The sequence below is a fragment of the Mangifera indica genome, chromosome 6, assembly GCF_011075055.1.
Source record: "Mangifera indica cultivar Alphonso chromosome 6, CATAS_Mindica_2.1, whole genome shotgun sequence".
NCBI classification, from domain to species: domain Eukaryota; kingdom Viridiplantae; phylum Streptophyta; class Magnoliopsida; order Sapindales; family Anacardiaceae; genus Mangifera; species Mangifera indica.
The window spans coordinates 11,105,004-11,123,322 of record NC_058142.1 but is presented as its reverse complement, the minus strand read 5'-3'; the positions used below and the strand labels follow the sequence as shown (position 1 = coordinate 11,123,322).

Below are 18,319 nucleotides of genomic sequence, written 5' to 3'. Positions count from 1 at the left end.
GGTACCACATACAGTTGTAGCAAAAGTCATCAACTAGTCTAAGGAGATGTTTGAGTGACAATAGAAGATTTTTGTATAAAAGGGTATGAGTTTAATTCTCGAATGACGATATTTTTAAGATTAAATTTTTAATTTATCTGATGCAATAATTATGAAATTGATCAATATATCTAAGATTTGATTTATTCAGTGTGGCTGGTTGTTACAAAAAAAAAAAGGTCATGAATTAAGTTTTTGATATTTTGTCAAGAGCAATATAATATGTACACATTTTTAATATAAATAATTAGGTGGATATATGATATATTATCATATAATTTGATTTTATTATATTTTTAATTTAAAATCATATAATAACATATCATCTATCTATTAAAAAGTATTGATACATAATTGGATGGTTTTTGCAATATGTAATATAAAATACTTTCATTATTTTTAAAAAACTTTCAACGCATATACTGAAACACATTATTCATCATTTTAAAACTTTTCCATCTCTCTCTTTGTCCGACAAAAAATTCTAAAGATTGGTTTTGTTTCTTTTCAAATCTCTATACCTTAGTTTAGGTAAAGTTGTATTATATACATCAAATTTTAAAGTTTATAGTTACACGTTTGCTTAATTCTTAGTATCATAATGACTAATTGATCTAAGTATTGAAATTATGTAATCACCTATCATAAGTTAAACATATCAAAATTGATTAATTAAATCTATTAACTACAAAATCAAATTAAACAAACTAAACTAATCAAATCCACCCTATTTCAAGATTAAAAGATGAGTTTGAATCATTATCACACATGCACTAATCTAAATATGCAGTGTAAGTTATAAATCTTAAGTAATTTAAAAAACCCTTTAAATGGCTAAAAGAAACTTAGAAGGGGGTGAATGGATTCTTTAAAAATTTTAATGCACAAGTAATTAATTCAACAACCAACAATAAATAGATGCTTAAATATAAAGAGTAAGGCTAAAAAGAGCTCAGTTTATAGTGATTCGAAACTTTCTTTTACAAGTCTTCTACGTTCACTTCTCCAAGTAAACCGCATTAGATTTTCACTATCACTTGTAAATCTTTTTTACACTTAGTTGTTCTAGGATTGTGCCTAATATAATAGTTTATAAGGATTTTGCCCGCAAGTGTTTTGTAACACCTGCAAGTAAGTCCAATAACATTTTAGTTTTTTTTTTTTTTTTGCTTTAATTAAATTCAACAAAGAATTGTCTTAAGGCAAGGAAGTCATTTCACGTTGGACTACCAAATTGACTGAGTACAAAAGCATGCACGAGGCCCATGGTCGTGCTTCATCAGCGATTTTTGAATTTTCAAATAAGGTTAGTCACACAAAGATTTTGTACGGTTTCCACGTTAGTACAGTGTTGCACACGCCCATGCATGGGGAAAGCACACTTGTGTGTGGTGTTTGGCAAACTTTATAAAAAGGTGCTCGTGTTGTTTTCCTTCATTCATTCGCTAACCCTAAAATTCTGCCCAATCTCAAACAAAGAGAGAATGAGAGGAAGTTGGAAAATCCTAGCCACCAGGGAGAAAGTCTTGATCATTGAAATCCTCTAGCCATGCTAAGAAAAGAAAGAATTGTGGAAGCCAAGTAAGTGGTTTCTCTCTTTGGATATTCATAGCCAATTCCTTATGACTTGTAAATTGGGTATATGGAACGCAAATCGCAAATTCCAATCATGCTAATATGTTAAGATGTTCAGTATAAGCATATAAGAGTGCGAATAATGTTCAATTATTGCCTGAGACTTGTTCTTGTTGTTCCACCTTTACATTTTGAGTTCCATTTTCTTGTGTTGAAAAATCTTTCACAAATTAATCTTTATCCACATTTGATGTATATGAATATTGATCAAATTTTCTATTACATAAAGAATTTTCACTATTTGACATTTTTTGAGAATAAATAAAATTAATTATATAATTCATTATGAAATATAATAAGAAATGTAATAATAATAGATATGAATAAAATTAATTATAGAAATAAATTCAATAATTAATTATGAAATTGTATAATAGAAAGATTATAATAATTAAATTATAGAAATTAAAATTGGAATTGATAAAAATAAAGAGAGAATTTAATTGAATTTAAGTGAAAATTTGAAAGAGTATTAAGAATTGAGAGAATGAAAAATAAAAATAAATAAATGAGACAGTTGAAAGAGCAGCCTTTGCAAAATTTGCAAACCGATAGTTCGATGGTTCAAAAAAAACCTAAATCAAATTGTCAGAATCTGGTTCCAATTTTAGTTCAGCTTAGTTTCAATTCTAGCAGTTTTAGTTTTGGTTTTGTACGAGCCAGTTCTAATATGGTTCATGGGTCAAACCAGCCTGTGGCCAAAACTATCGTGTGGTATGAGACGCACACTCGTGCTAAGCTTCTTCAACAGGGCACAAGCGTGCCTATAGAAAGCAGCCTCATACTTGTGTACCTCTCAATGTGTGGGGTGCATAAGTTAACATTATCATCTTGTAGGTGTGAAAATGTCATGCACAGGAGTGCCAATCCTAAGCATGCCTATGCAAATATCAACCTAGGTAGAAAGACCTTTTTACCCTTAGACCTAGAGCAAGTAAAAGATTAAAAAGACTATCTTACCCCTAAGCTAAGTACAAAGGAAAACAAAGAATAAAATGATAAGAATAAGAGATTATTGAAAGACAATTAAGGAAATTAGAGATATTTAAGGTGTCCAACTATGTGGATGACAACGTAAACCCTGATCAAATCAAATCTAGGTTAAAAATCAAGAAAGTTGGGTGAAGTGGAACACACCTAGATAGCCACTATTTGTGTGCATAAGTTGCAAGATATGTGAAAATAGTAAGGTTTGATGAAAGATAGATACTTATGAGATGTATCATGCACTCAGCATTAAGGTGCATTAGTCACATAATTCAATTTAGTTTAGTTCAGATGTGTATGATAAAGGATTATAACCTTTCAAATAGTTCCGCACGTGATCAGTGAGATGCATCATATACCTATCTATAGCAAGGGCTATCCCAAGATGGTTTAGATAGTAGTTTTGTAGCTAGCGTATGTGATAAGGAAAAGATTGCAATCAGATTCCTCTATAAGACCAATGTATTACAATTAGCTAGTCTAATAAGTTGTATGACATGTGCACAAGACACAACAATTAGTAGACAAACAAGATGTCATATGTTTTCATTAGGATATTAGATATGCCAAGTTTAGCTTAGGTCTTAATAACCTATATGGATGGCCTACATCAGGGTATAAGGGTGTCGAGTTGTTACACATCGAGAATCACAAATGGAATGCCAAGTTTATCAGCCTTATGTACTATTCAAAATGACCGAGAGGTTATCAACTTATTGAGTGTTTTCACTCATGCATTTATTTTTTGTGTTTTGCAAGTAGAGGTGAGTAACGAGGTATATGGTTAAGCCATCAGTCCATTCAAGCAACTACATAAAGGCGAGGGTTGAATAATCTTTTCGCAAATTTTTTTTCAATTTATGTATTTAGTTATTACAGTTATCATTCTATGAGTGATTATGTGCAATAATTATTTGGATTGAGTTTCAAAAATTTTAATTTATGTAGTTTAATAAATGAGGTAGTTCAATTAATTTTCCTATGTTTCACCTTTTTGTACGTATTTAAGTTTGAATATTTATTATCATGCTATTTTTTCACTGTTTTTAAATTAAAAAGTCAAGTCATACAAGTCTCTTTGGATACTATTTCGTGTAGGGGTATATATCTGGAGAAGGGTATTACATGTTTGAAATACAAATATTATATGTTTTAAAGTCTCTCAAAGACATACTACACATGTGTGAGTACAGTGTTTCTCTCAACGATTTGAGTTTGACTTAGTGAAAGAAATAAAGTAAAAAAGCAATGAAGAATATTTGCTTAGGATTTAATCAATATTTTTATATCCCTTCTTTACTTCAAACTTGCTCTATTTATAGGCTTAGTGTGGCTAGAATTGCAATAATATCATTGGAATTGAAAAACTAGTTGTTTGCCTTCTGAAAATGATGTTTTGCACTTGACATGGCATTAGAACGAGCAAGTTCTTTAAATTGAATACCAGGAACCAAGTTTTACAGATAAAGGTTAACCTCGGTTAAAGTTCCAATGTAACACCCCTCTTCAGATACAAATCTTTCTACAGATTATGTACCCAAAGAGATGTGTTAACTTAAATTTTCTTACATAAAATATACAATGAAACCATGCATGATAATTAATAAATGGCCAAAGGACTATTTCCCACCCAAGGTATGCTGCATTCTCAAGTTTCTCCCCTTTAACTTTGATAATCCCAAATACTCACCCATAAACAGTTAAAATTAATAGTAGTAAGGGTAAAATCATCATTTTCTCTATAATATTAAAAATAAACTAAAATATAATCTCTTTTTACCGCCCCAAAGTTTAAAAACTAAAAGTTTTCCCCAGCCTAAGTTTTTAAAAATGACAGTTTCCCCCTAAGGTTTCGTTTCGAGATCTCTAACGTCATATTCGGTGCCATTACTGGTGACCTCTCCCTTCGACGGTCTCTCTCCTCCTATTTGGATGCCCGATCAACGTCAAAGCATCCGTGGAAGACGAAGCTCTTCATCTTCCTAGACAAAGCTCTTCGTTTTCCCAAACAAAGCTCTTCGTCTTCCCAAATGAAGACGAAGTTGTCATCTCTATTGGGAATATGATTATCTTCCCCGAAGAAGACCTCTAAGAAAATGACCGTCTTCCCAGACGAAGATAACAACTTCGTCTTTGTCTGGGAGGATGAAGAACTTCATCTTCCATGACTCCTCCAACACCGATCGGATGTCCAAATGGGTAGAGAGAGACCGTCAAAGAAAGAGAAAGAGACTATCGACAATAGAGTTGGAGATGACACCAGAGATCTCAAAACGAAACCCTAGGGAGAAACTATCATTTTTTAAAACTTGGGCTAGGGAAACTTTTAATTTTTAAAGTTTAGGGGGGCAAAAAGAAATAAAATTTTAAGGGGTTAGGGTTCCGTTATTTTTAACTATTCATGGGTGAGTATTTGAGATTATCAAAGTTAAAAGGAGGAAATTTGGGAATGCAACATGGGTGGGAAACAGTCATTTAGCCTTAATAAATTCCTACAATTTCAAAAGTGTATTTATTCATAAAACAAACTATAAAAGTCTGAAATCAAACCACAATAATGACAATCACGCATAAAATAATATAAATAAACTAAATAGCATAAATATGTCCAATCATGCACTACTACGAGCTGACTTGTTGGCTCCCCCTTTGCCATTCTGCTGCTACATAATCCTACCTACAACACCACAAAAAAGAACATGTTAGTAAAACACACTCAGTAAGTAGGTGATCTCATGACACCAATAAATATACATATACATGACAGTAGTCCTTAAAGTCACAATAAATATACATATACATCACAATAATCCCTAAAGTCATGAATCTTTTACTAATCTCTTTATGGTATCATGAATATTTTTCTAGCATCCCAGATACCTATCCAAATTATCTCAGCTCCTAACACCTTATCCTTAATGATGGTGTCATTCTAGATGATTAGTGTCAAACAATGTATGTTGACATCCCAAAAGTATGGTAAAAGTATGAGACATCTCAATGTCATTCATAAGGTGTACTTTGTACACATGTCGAGTGAACTTCAAAGGTAGATACCATATCTCAAAAGAAATGATACCCCAAATCTTTTCAAAAATCGCATAAACATCCTAGATGATAAAACATCTAACATCAATGTGTCTACAAACATCCTAGATGATAATGCCCAACACTAATGCAGAATCATCCAAAGGTATCAAGGTCATATAAACTAGTCATGTTGCTTTCACGATTACATTACAACTCAATGGCTTAAACTAATATAATTCATCGTTTCTAGTTTTCAACTTGAAACTATTTTGATCAGGGTTTGTGTCATCTTCCATATAATTGGGCATACTCATAATGATTTCCATCACATACTACTTCCGTTAGAGTTTTATTATTTGTTTTCCTCATATTCATCTTTTAAAGGGGTAAAATAGTCATTATTATTATCCATAATAATTGTTAACCCTCTAAACTCTCTTTTCCATTTTCCCTAATTATACATGAAGGTGTGTCTTCCATACATCAAGGGTGTGTAAATCCTATCTATATGGCTACATATTTAGCTAACATAGACATGCAATCTAGAGTGGTATACATGGTCGTGTGTCTTATACCACAGGAGCATGTATCCATTCCTAAATTAGCACTCTTGTGCCTAAGCTTAACATAGGGAGAATTTCTCCCAAACATACATGATCGTGTATGTAGGCATACTTAGTTGTATAGTGTGAAATTTCCAGAATTCTAATATGGACTAAAATCACATATTCCAACTACCAACGTCCATTTTCAGGTATCCCAAATTATATTAGCCAATCAATTAATCAGACTATAAGCTTCTCTTCACATGTTCAACCCAATAATCATCATTATAAGCAACTTCATCCAATTTAATCACATACAAGTTATCCTTAATCTATACTTCAAAAAACTATATCATTTAACTTCATTCACATACAAACCATACACGCAATTCTCAATGTCAATGCTAACAATTATATTACCAGATAACATTTTTACATCATCAACCAATAATATTTCCAGCACTAACACCACACTTATTTATATAAAAATCATAATACATGTTTGAATTACTCAAAACACACTATCATGATATAAGCCAACTAATCAACCAATCAATTATTAAATAATAATTCTTTAGCATCCCTTTTAACCAAATAACAAATCAGAATCAATAAAATTCAAAAAAATCTTTCAAGATCAATATAGGAGAGGAAACACTATGCTTACTTTTCTTTTGTCAAATCACTTAACTTCACGTGGCAAGAATTTCCCTTTGATGCTCATTTACACTTCTAGGCTTTAAAGGCACTCAAACTCTCACTTTTTTGTAACAATGAAGTAATGCCCCCAACCAAATGCAAGTATGTTTTTTTTTTTTTTCTAGAAATAATGTCATATATAGCATGTTTTGTGCATACATGAGTGTGCATGTTGTGACACAATAATCACTGTGAAACACATTCTTATCCAATATTCAAATGCATTGACCATACACGGGTGTGTAGACCAATATACCTAAATGTGTATGTCTACCATACTTAACCAATTAGCATACATCAAACAAGAAAAAATTATTTTGCCCTTGCCATCACATATAGAGGTGTACAACCTTCCCATACAACAGTGCAACTTAAATTCTAGAAACATTTAATTAATTAAGCAAAATTAAACGCATGTAAAGCTAAAAGACAAAAACACCCTTGGACGTACCTACGAATGTTACATTTATCCACTTTAAAAGAATTTTGTTGTTAAAATTCATTCAAACAATTGTAGGAATCTCTGTCTTATATCCTGCTCTACCTTGTAGGTGGCCTCCTCGATTCAATGGTTCCTCTAAAGAACCTTAACAAATGGAATCTACTATTCTTGAACTACTTAACATGTCTATCCAATATCTAAATTAGGTGCTCCTTATAAGTCAAATTATCCTTAAGCTCCACATCATCAACTCTTAACCAATGAGTCGGGTCACTAATGTACTTACGTAGCAATGACATATGGAACACATTATAAAGCTAGTCTATGCTTTTTAGCAATGTGAGTTAATACCTAACCTTACCTACATGCTCCAAAATCTCGAAAGGGCACAGTCTTGCCTTTTCTGATTTGTATAACTTTTTTGGCAATCTTAGGCTGGTTTCATCCTCTCACTGATTAATCTCACATCCTCGATAATTTGTTAGGTTACCTCTAGCCTCAAAGTCAGTGCCCAAACATCTCTTTCACTTATCTCATCCTAATGAAGTGGTAATATACACTTTCCATTACAGAGAGCCCTATACATCAAAATCTATGTCAAAACATCTTTCTCACTTATCTCATCCTAATGAAGTAGTGATTTATACTTTTTCCTATAGAGTGCCTTATACGAAGCTATCTAGATAGTCACCTAATAGCTATTATTATAAACAAACTCCATCAACACATTGATCCAACTCACTTCCTAATTTATACAACATTCTTTCAATATATCATGGATCACTTAGTTTACCCTTTCAGTTAGCTCGTTAGTTAAGGATGATAAGTTATGCTGAATGCTAATCTCATACCTATAAACCTCTGCAGACTCTCCCAAAATGTCGAAACAAATTTTATATCTTTATCCAACACAATTGTCTTAAGTGCACCATAGAGCCTCACATTCTCCCTAAAATAAACCTAACCCAATTGATTGGTGCTAGTACAGTCTTTAAATAGAATGAAGCGCATCAACTTGGTCAATCTATCCACAAGCACCTATAAGTTTCCCTTTTGACCCTCGTCAATGTCACTACAAAATCTATAGAGATGTGCTCCAATTTCCACTCAGAGATACTCAAAGGTTGTAATAACCCTAACAATCTCTGATGTTCAGCCTTAACTTGTTGACATACTAAACACTTGGTCATAAACTTTGCTATATCCTTTTTCATTGCTAACCACCAAAAGACTTTCCCAAGTCTTGATATATCTTTACATTTTCAAGGTAGACAATGTAAAGGGAACTATAAGCTTCTGAAAGAATCTTATTTCTCAACTCATTAATGTTAAGAACACAGACTGACCTTTCAATTTTAACACATCATAAAAAATACCGACTTAGCATCCTCGATAACTCTCTACCTTATTTGATTACACCACTCTTCCACTAATTGAGCCATATAGATCTTGTTTAACAAAGTTGATTGAATCCTCAGTCTAGCCATCAGCCTAAAAATTAACTTTATCTAATCCCTCACCAGCTTCTATTGTAACTCCTGACAAGTAGTGATCTAAGATAACATTACCTATTTATTCAAGGTATCGACTATAACATTAACCTTTCTCAGATGGTACCTAATGTCACAATCATAGTCCTTTACCAGTTCCAACCACCTCATCTTTCTCATATTCAACTATTTTTGAATGAATAAGCATTTCAAACTTTTGTGATTGTGTAATATTACACTTGACTCTATAATAATGTTATCAAATTTTTAATGCAAACACAATTGTGTCTAACTCCAAATCATGGGTCAGATATTGAATCTTATAATTTTTTAGCTAACGGGAAGTATAAGTAATCATCTTCCCTCTTTGCATTAATACAACTCCTAAACCCTATGAGAAGCATTTGAATATAAATTATAATCCTTACCTTCAGTTAATAATGCCAAAACCAATGCAGAAGTTAATCACTCCTTCAACACTTGGAAACTTTTTTCACAAGCATCATATCATTTGAAAGGAACATTGTTCTAAGTTAGCTTAGTTAATAGTCGAGTTAACCTAGCAAAACTTTCCATAAACCATCTATAATAGCCTTTTAATCCAAAAAAACTTTACATCTCCTTGGTTGTCTTGGGTCTTTACCATTCTAACACAACCTTAGTCTTTCTTAGGTCTATCAATATACTATCAGTCGATACTATATGTCCCAAAAATGCCATGCGATCTAACCACAACTCACATTTAGAAAATTTAGCATACAATTACCTATCTTTCAATCTCTATAACACAAACCTCAAGTGTTACTCATGTTCTTCTCGAGTTTTAGAATGCCTTAAGATGTTCTCAATGAATACCACTAAGAATTTATCAAGACAATCCTAAAATACCCAATTCATCAGATCCATAAAGACTACTGAAGCATTTGTCAACCCAAAGGGCATCATTGCAAACTTGTAGTGCCTATATTTTATTTTGAAAGCAATCTTCAAAATATCTCTTTTGGCAACCTAAACTTGATGATACCCCAATCTCAAGTCAATCTTAGAAAACACCAAGCACTTTTTAGCTAGTAAAAAAAAATCATCAATTTCAATAATAGGTACTTGTTATTTACCATCACCTTGTTTAATTCTCTATAATCAATGCACATGTGCATAAATCCATCATTCTTTTATATTAACAAGATTGGTGCACCCCAAGGTAAATGACTTGATTTGATAAAACCACTATCTAGAAGTTCTTATAACTGTTTCTTTAATTCTTAAAGTTCAATCGGGTCATCATGTACAAACTTTTTGAAATAGGTGTTATCCTAGGAGCTAACTCAATACTAAACTCAACCCCCCTCTCAGGTGCCAACCCCGACAAATTATTTGAAAATATGTTCTATAATTCACAATAGGAATATCTCATAACTTTAGGACCGACTTATCAACCTTATTCATAATGTGCGCCAAACATTTCTTACATTGTTTACTCATCATTTTTCTTGCCTTCACATCATTGATCATCATACTAAACATAAGACCCTCCCCAAAAATGAATTCCTCGTCGTCATCTAGATAAAACTAAACTTTCTTCTTCTTATAGTCAATCTCCACTCCATAATACCTTAGGAAATCTATTCCCAAAATGATGTCAAAGTATGGCATATCAAACACTATTAAATCCATGACCAACTCTCAGCCTCTCAAAAATACAATCTCACCTAGCAATATCTGGTTATTCAATATTTTATCACCATTGCCTCTCAATAATCCTCAAGCAATGAAACCATGAGTAGTATTAGAATCAATCAAAACATATAATAGACAAGAATGGAAAAATAATTGATCTGTAATAGTTGATAGGTTGGTCTTAGCCTAAGTCAAGATCACTACAAAGACTCTCGCTTATCCTTCCCTTATAGGTTGATCAGTGAAGGCTAGTGTTGTTGTCGTACACTCATATGTAAAATGGTTTGGCTACTTGCATCTGAAGCAAATTCTTTGTCTAACAACACATTCACCAATATGCCTATGCCCACATCTACAACAAGTAGGAATATCCTTTCACCTCGATGGCTCATCTTTCTTAGGCTATTTCTTATGTCTTGGCCTTTTACCCTTTTAACCTTTTTTTGAACCTCTAGATTAAAAACTCCTCTTGCTCTTATTATCATGGTTACCTCCCTCTTGAATACTTTCCAAAAATGTTTGATCATACCTCAAGATTAGGGCTACTAGCTAAGGTTGTTATCCCCTCTCTATAGTCATCCTCTATGTTATCACCTCTGATCTAAAGACTCTACCTAATGCCTTTGTATATGACCTAAGAGGGTTGTCTCTTGTCGACACACCTTTTGCAATGTCTGATCTCAACCCATTGATGAAAATCTTTATTTTTCCCTTATCTATACTAATAACTTTTGAGGTACATTGGGCTAACAAATTGAGTTTGGTGAAAAACTCTTTAACAGTCATATGATCCTATCTAAGGTTAAAATACTCCTATGGTCAAACATAGAGGATACCAATGTCATAAACTCCCTATCAAAAACCTCATTAAACTATGCTCATCATCACATCAGTCTGACAAGTGTCACACAGTGCTCTCTACCAGATCTTGGTATTAGTTCTTGGTAGGTAAGTAACATATCATACATTCTCATAGTCTATTATCTCAAATAACTTCATGGCCTTCTTAATGACCTCAAGCTAATAATCAGCAATAACCTATCTGGCCTTTACACAACCAAGGAACTTCAAGGTTAATGTTTGCCAACCAGGTTGTAAATAAGATGTGGTTGTCCTTTACTACCACAAGCAATCATTGTCCTCTAGACATCCTTACTCACTTTTTCATGCTAGGGTGACAAATCAAAAAATGATGGTTGTTGCTCAATGATAGGGGAAGCCTAAACTGGGTGGCCCATATTCTTAGAAGTCTCTCAATTCTCTCTGAGAACCTTTTGAACAATCCATCTAATAATGGAACTATTAATCTAAAGTGCTACAACTATGCCAAAAGTTTGTCCTTAAGCCACTCCCTAGCTACCCTCATAGGTTAGGACCTCATTAACATTAGCATTACCTAACAATCTTTTGGATCTCCTTATCTTAAAGCCATACACATAAGCTTACCAAAACTTAATTGCAAATTAAACAATATTTACAATGGTCGATGCGTGACAACGATCAATGTTGCATAAGAGGTTACTTAAATACTTATGCATATTTAAACACTTTTAGGTTCCCAAAACCATGCTCTGATACAAAAAATATAACACCCTTCTTCAATATATACTTTTACATAGAATATGCACTCGAAGAGACATCTTAACTTAAAATTTCTTACATAAAATATATAGTGAAACCATGCATGATAGTTAATAAATTCCCACAATCTTAAAAGTGTATTTATTAATTCACAAAGCAAAATATAAAAGTCTAAAAGCCAACCATAATAACAATGGTGCATAAAAGAGTATAAAGAAACGAAATTACATAAATATGTACAATCATACAAAATTATAAAACTGCCCTTACCCTTATGTGTTGCCATGAGCTGATCCACTCATTCCTCTCCTGCTTGCCCCTCATTCTATTGGTCCACAATTTTACCTGTAACACCACATAAAAGAACATATGAGTGAAACACACTTAGTAAGTAGGTGATCTCATGACACTAATAAATATACATATACATCATAATAGTCCCCAAAGTTATGTGTCTATTACTAATCTACTTGTGATATCACGAATGTTTTTCTAGTATCTTAGATACCTATTTGGATTATCTCGACACTCAATGTTTTATCCTTAATAACAATATCATCCCGAATGACTAGTATCAAACGATGTATGTCAGCGTCTTAAACACTGATAAAAGCATGAGACATTCTAGATGTCATTCATAACGTGTACCTTGCAAGCATGTTGTTCGAGCTTCAGGTTATGGATACCATATCTCAAAAGAAGTAAGACCCCAAGTTTTTCCCGTAATCGCACAAACATCCCAAATGTTAAGATAGCCCGCGTCGATGCATGCACAAGCATCTTAGATGCTAAGGCACCTAGTGTTGGTGTAGAATCATCCAAGGGTATAAAGGTCATACAAACTAGCTTTATTGCTTTCATGACCACATTACATACAATTCAGTGGCTTAAATTAATATAATTCATCGTTTCTAATTTTTTACTTGAAATTGTTTTGATCAAGGTTCGTGTTGTCATCTACATAGTTGAGCGCACTCATAAAGATTTCCATCACATATTGCCTTCATTAAGGCCTTATTGTTTGTTGTTCTTATATTTGTCTCTCATAAGGGTAAAATAATTATTATCATTATTATCCATAATCATTGCTAACTGCTAACCCTTTAAATTGTTTCTTCCATTTTTTCCAATTATACATAGGGGTGTGTTTAAGATAAAGATGGCTATGGAAGAGATCAAGAAGGAAAGACCAACTAAGAGGGAGAGAGAACGTGGTTGAAGATGGTGAACTTCACCATTTCTAATGATGGAAAAAATCTTAAGGGAAAATAGTCACTTTTCAAACTTTGAATGAGAGAAAAATTGTTACATTTTTAAACTAAAGGGGGGAATTGTGATAATTTTTTAGTTTTTTTTAAAATATTTTTAGCTAAATAGCATTTTTACCCTTAACATTAATATTAAATTTTAATAGAATGGTTGATATTTTAATTTTTAAAAGTTAACAAATATGAGTTTGAGATTTTACCAAACCTTGGGTGGGAATAAGTGTTTTAGCCTTATATTTAAGATAAAAGTGTGTTTTAAGACCAAGTAATCACCTATTTTTTAATTAATCCCAAACTATATCATACGTCTAGCTAGTAAAAACACATTTAATTCGCGTTCCTATTTAATTTATGTATTAAACACGTTGAAAAAAATATTTGAACTCAAAACATATTAAACGCGTATTTTATACTCTTACTGTATTAAATGTGAATTATTTGATCGTATTTTATGTTTTCCATATTTTTTAATTTTTGGCTAAGTTTAAAGTAAAAACTTGTCCCTTTCATTTTCAATTATTTACAATAATGTCGTAGCCATTAAAAAAAAAACAATTTGTTCCTTCTTAATCCCTAATTTTCCATTTTCTCTCCCTTATACGAAGATTCATGCTTCACAAAAATACTCAAACACCTAAACCATTTTCTTAATCCCTAATTTCACATTCTCTCTCACCTATACGAAGGTCTTACAATTAATAATCAAACAAATATGTCAATCATGTTATACATATACATACTGCTCATAATTTCCCTTTGGGCCTATATACGATTTTTGAAATAAAGAGTTGGTATTGCTCCCTGTTATTTAGTATTCCCCTTGTTGATATCTTCTGTTGTTTTATTCTAAAGGCTCTATATGTGAAAGATTTTGATTGTAGCATAATACTATTTTTTGGTGTAGCAGATAAAAAGTCACCCCTAATTTCATTGTGCGGTCATATTTATTCCTTAAAACTGACAAACATTTTATGTCTTATGAAAGTTGTGAACTTTTTATTAATTATTATTTTTTGTTCTATTTCTAACATAAGAAAGTACTTCTAATATTAAATTGGATTTTACTTAAATATCTTTAATTAAATATTTTTTTAGATGCAGTAACAACTTGTGCATGAATTTTTACTAATCTCAGTGTTATTTATGGTTGTTTATGTATTTAGTTAACAACTGTTATCTACATGTTTTGATGATAAACCATTTAAAGTGCTTAAAATTGTGCTCTTTAGGGTATTTCATCTATCATATAGGGTTGTTTGACATAAATTTAGGATTTATTTATGTTAGCTTTGTAATGACTTTAATATTACTTATATGTATCTTGAGCTTAAGTCTCAATAGAGTTTTTATTGAAAGTCTTGAGATAATAATTTAAATTTTGATTATACATTATATTATATAAAGTTTAATAGTTAATTAAATATTCTATATTTAAATTGTTATATTAATTTTTATTAAAAAATTTATAAAAAAATATTTAAATTATTATTAATATTATCATTATTAATAATATATCCTATTAAACTTATATATTATTTTATATTTTTTTTATATATAAGTTTTATGAATATTCTTTTATATAAATATTTTTTATCATTCGTTTGTAAGTCGGCATCACATTCTTCAATATTTGAGTTTAAATAATTTTACTTAAATATGGACATTCACCAAAAAGCAACCCCTTGGAGCGTTAAGAGAACTCGAACTCTCACTGGTGGATACTTGCCATTGTCGATTCGAGCTGGAAAAGCAACAGCATAAGTACGTTAATAACTCTCTCGTGTAGCTTGTCGTTGATCACAGACACCAATTTTTCTGAACCAAAAACCCTTCTCTCAGAAGATTTAAATTCGTTGTTTGTTCAGCGTTTTGAGAATTGCTTAAAAAACAAAATTTCGAGAAAGTTAGAGAAGATAAATGGCTCAAGCTGTAGAGGAATGGTACAAACAGATGCCAATCATCACCCGAACCTATCTCACAGCCGCTATCGTCACCACCATTGGTTGCTCTCTCGATGTATTTCTTTCTCTCTCTCTCAATCTGATTTTTTTGTGCTTTTATCTTCAATAAAAAGGGCTTGAATTTGCGATTTTTTGTTTTTTTTTTAGGGCTTTGGGGGTTTGATGGTGTAATGCGTGATGATTTTGTTTCTGGGTTGATGGGTTTGTTTGCTTTTACAGATTTTAACTGGCTTTGGTGCAATTTGAAATTTTTTGGTGCTTTTTTTGAACAATTGATACAAAGTTTTAGTTTCGTATTAGTATTTAGCATGAAAATGATTGGATTTGATATGTTTATTGAGATTATTATTATTATTATTGTTAGATATTTTGTTTTGAGTGGGTTGCAATATTAAGGAAATATTGTTTTATATTTTCATGTGTTTGTTGTTTTGTGTTACAATTTCGTAGATAATATCGCCTTTGAATCTGTGCTTGCATCCAACGCTTGTGGTTAAGCAGTATCAGTTCTGGCGCCTGATCACTAATTTTTTTTTCTTCCGGAAAATGGGTAAGTTTGGACTTTGAACATGGTAAAAATTTTTATTGTCTTTGAGTGTTTCATTTGCATATCAATTGGACTGCCTGAGATTTACCGTGGAATTACCCAAATGCTTTACTCTGACAGCAATGAGCTATCTTGTTAAAAACCTATGAATTATCTTTGAGTGTTTCATTTGCATATCAATTGGACTGCTTGAGATTTACTGTAGAATTACCCAATTCTCTACTCTGACAGCAATGAGCTGTCTTGTCACAAACCTATGAAATGTTGATCTACTGCGGTTACTAGGGTTGGAAATGATTTGCGGATTTTCTTCATACCTATGGTGTCTCAGTATAACTATTCGAGCATCTGTTTTCACAAATAGCTACATTACCAATTTAGGTTTGTTTCTCTGTAGAAGTCTTGATGGTCAAGTTAAGTCATGCTGGTAATGTAGGTTTTGTTTCTTTGTGAAAGTCTTGATACTCAAGTTTATGTTTAAGAGATGCTGACTTATGACTTTTTCACTATTCAGCAACCTTCTTGTCCTGCCTGATTTTAACATGGTGTGGGGTTAGATTTTGTTTATCTAATTACTATTTTGGGATTCTGAATTCTAATTTTCTCACTCTCAAATGCCCCTCTTAACAAAGAAAAAGTTATTTATATTTGATCACTGGACTTGACTTTCATGCTGCAATATGAATTGTATTTAGTCCAAAGGGGTGTACTTGATTCTTGTCTATCAGTTAAATTTCATTCACCAGTGTTGAAATATTTAACATGTTTATTTCTTGGTTATGCCAGATTTGGACTTTCTGTTCCATATGTTCTTTCTTGCTCGATACTGCAAGCTTCTTGAGGAGAACTCTTTCAGGGGAAGGACTGCAGATTTCCTTTACATGCTTTTATTTGGAGCCACTTTTTTAACAGGCACTGTTCTTACTGGGGGAATGATACCTTATTTGTCAGAATCATTTGCAAAAATCATATTCCTTAGCAATTCATTGACACTCATGATGGTTAGTTTGCATTTTTTTTTTTTTCAAATTTGCAACATTATTTTATTGGTGATAATGTTGTTGACAATCACCTGGAGGCCATCTAATTTTCTTAAATTATACAGGTTTATGTGTGGAGCAAACAAAATCCTTTCATCCATATGAGCTTTTTGGGTTTGTTTACATTTACGGCAGCTTATCTACCATGGGTGAGTAATCTTCTATTAGTTCTTGGCAAGGCTACAATAGATTCTGGTTTTTATTCTTTCACTGTTTGTAACTAATGCATAAAAAAGTTTTCCCTGCTTGAAAGTACTAATATTTTCTTCGTTTGTATCAGTTTTATTATTTGAAAAATAAAATGTATTAATTTTCCTGTTGCCTTTTTTCTAGAAATTGGAAATTTCCCTTCTCAGCCTGTGTAGCTGTAATTTCAACCTCTTGTCCTTTCTATTGTAGAACGTAATGCATATCTATGTTCTTGATTGCAGGTGCTTTTGGGGTTCTCCGTCTTTGTTGGTGCTAGTGCTTGGGTGGATCTGCTGGTGCGTTTTCTGTTGAAAAGAAGTTTCAGATTGATGTGAAAATTTTGAAATAATATTCAATTTTCAATGAACATTTTTGCATGGTCTAATTATGTGCCCCCAACAGAGTCTTATTAGGTCACATTATTTAACTAAGAATATTGTGTGATGAAATTCAGCATGTCATCACTGTATGATGAAATTCCCATTATTTAACAAATTAGGTGAAGAATGAATTCTTTGGTAGACTCCTGTTCGATAATGTGGGTGCATTGGGGACATTGATTGTTGACCTAGTAGGAGGCCTCACTTTTTGATGTAAATGCCTTGCTCCTTTTCTCTATTTTCTGTTTTATTGATGACTTAAAAACTTGATATTGTAATCTAGGGAATGATTGCTGGCCATGCCTACTATTTTCTTGAAGATGTGTATCCACAAATGACTGGTCGCCAACCATTGAAAACTCCATCCTTTATCAAAGCATTGTTTGCAGACGAAGCTGTAGTGGTGGCACGCCCTGTAAATGTGAGATTTGCTCCACCAGCTGAGGAAATTCACCAAGATTAAGCCAGATTTTTTAATAGAGTTAGGAGGAGACTATGTATTGGTTAGATTGGTTTATCACCCATGGGAATTTTGGGTCCTGCAGAAAGTTTCATAGACCCCATATCTTTATCACAACCAGGGTATGCTATGACTCACTGAGATTAATTTTGTATACGATGTCGCTGTTGCTAGAACTGTGAGTGGATTTAAGATGAATTTTGTAATTTATGTAGAGATAACTGACTCCTGCTTGTCAGTATACGGCGACTGAGCGCTTTAGCAAGTATAAAATATTACTAAATGCTTCCCCTTTTCTTCGTCTGAAACATTTTTAGCTATTTTTACTGCCATTGTCTGCTCTTAGTGA

The 18,319-nt window shown here is 32.4% G+C and overlaps 1 protein-coding gene across 2 annotated transcripts; it reads left to right on the top strand.

Moving 5' to 3' along the window:
* Positions 1–15,051: 15,051 nt before the first annotated feature.
* On the top strand, positions 15,052–18,265 carry LOC123218196 (derlin-2.2-like). 2 transcript variants are annotated; one of them, XM_044639479.1, is made up of 6 exons: positions 15,055–15,409; positions 15,805–15,904; positions 16,688–16,902; positions 17,007–17,090; positions 17,373–17,426; positions 17,794–18,265. In XM_044639479.1, the coding sequence occupies exons 1-6, from the start codon at positions 15,311–15,313 to the stop codon at positions 17,971–17,973; spliced, it is 732 nt and encodes a 243-aa protein (XP_044495414.1). In that variant the 5' UTR covers positions 15,055–15,310; the 3' UTR covers positions 17,974–18,265. The 2 variants fall into 2 exon arrangements, with proteins under 2 accessions (XP_044495415.1, XP_044495414.1); XM_044639480.1 differs by lacking the exon at positions 15,805–15,904 and having other exon boundaries at positions 15,052–15,409.
* Positions 18,266–18,319: the final 54 nt, after the last annotated feature.

Excerpts from the sequence above, each read along its gene's own strand:
- LOC123218196 (XM_044639479.1), top strand. The coding sequence starts at position 15,311 with ATGGCTCAAGCTGTAGAGGAATGGTACAAACAGATGCCAATCATCACC. Across the intron at positions 15,905-16,687 it reads TTTTTTCTTCCGGAAAATGG|ATTTGGACTTTCTGTTCCAT; the intron begins GTAAGTTTGGAC and ends TGGTTATGCCAG. Across the intron at positions 17,091-17,372 it reads CGGCAGCTTATCTACCATGG|GTGCTTTTGGGGTTCTCCGT; the intron begins GTGAGTAATCTT and ends TCTTGATTGCAG.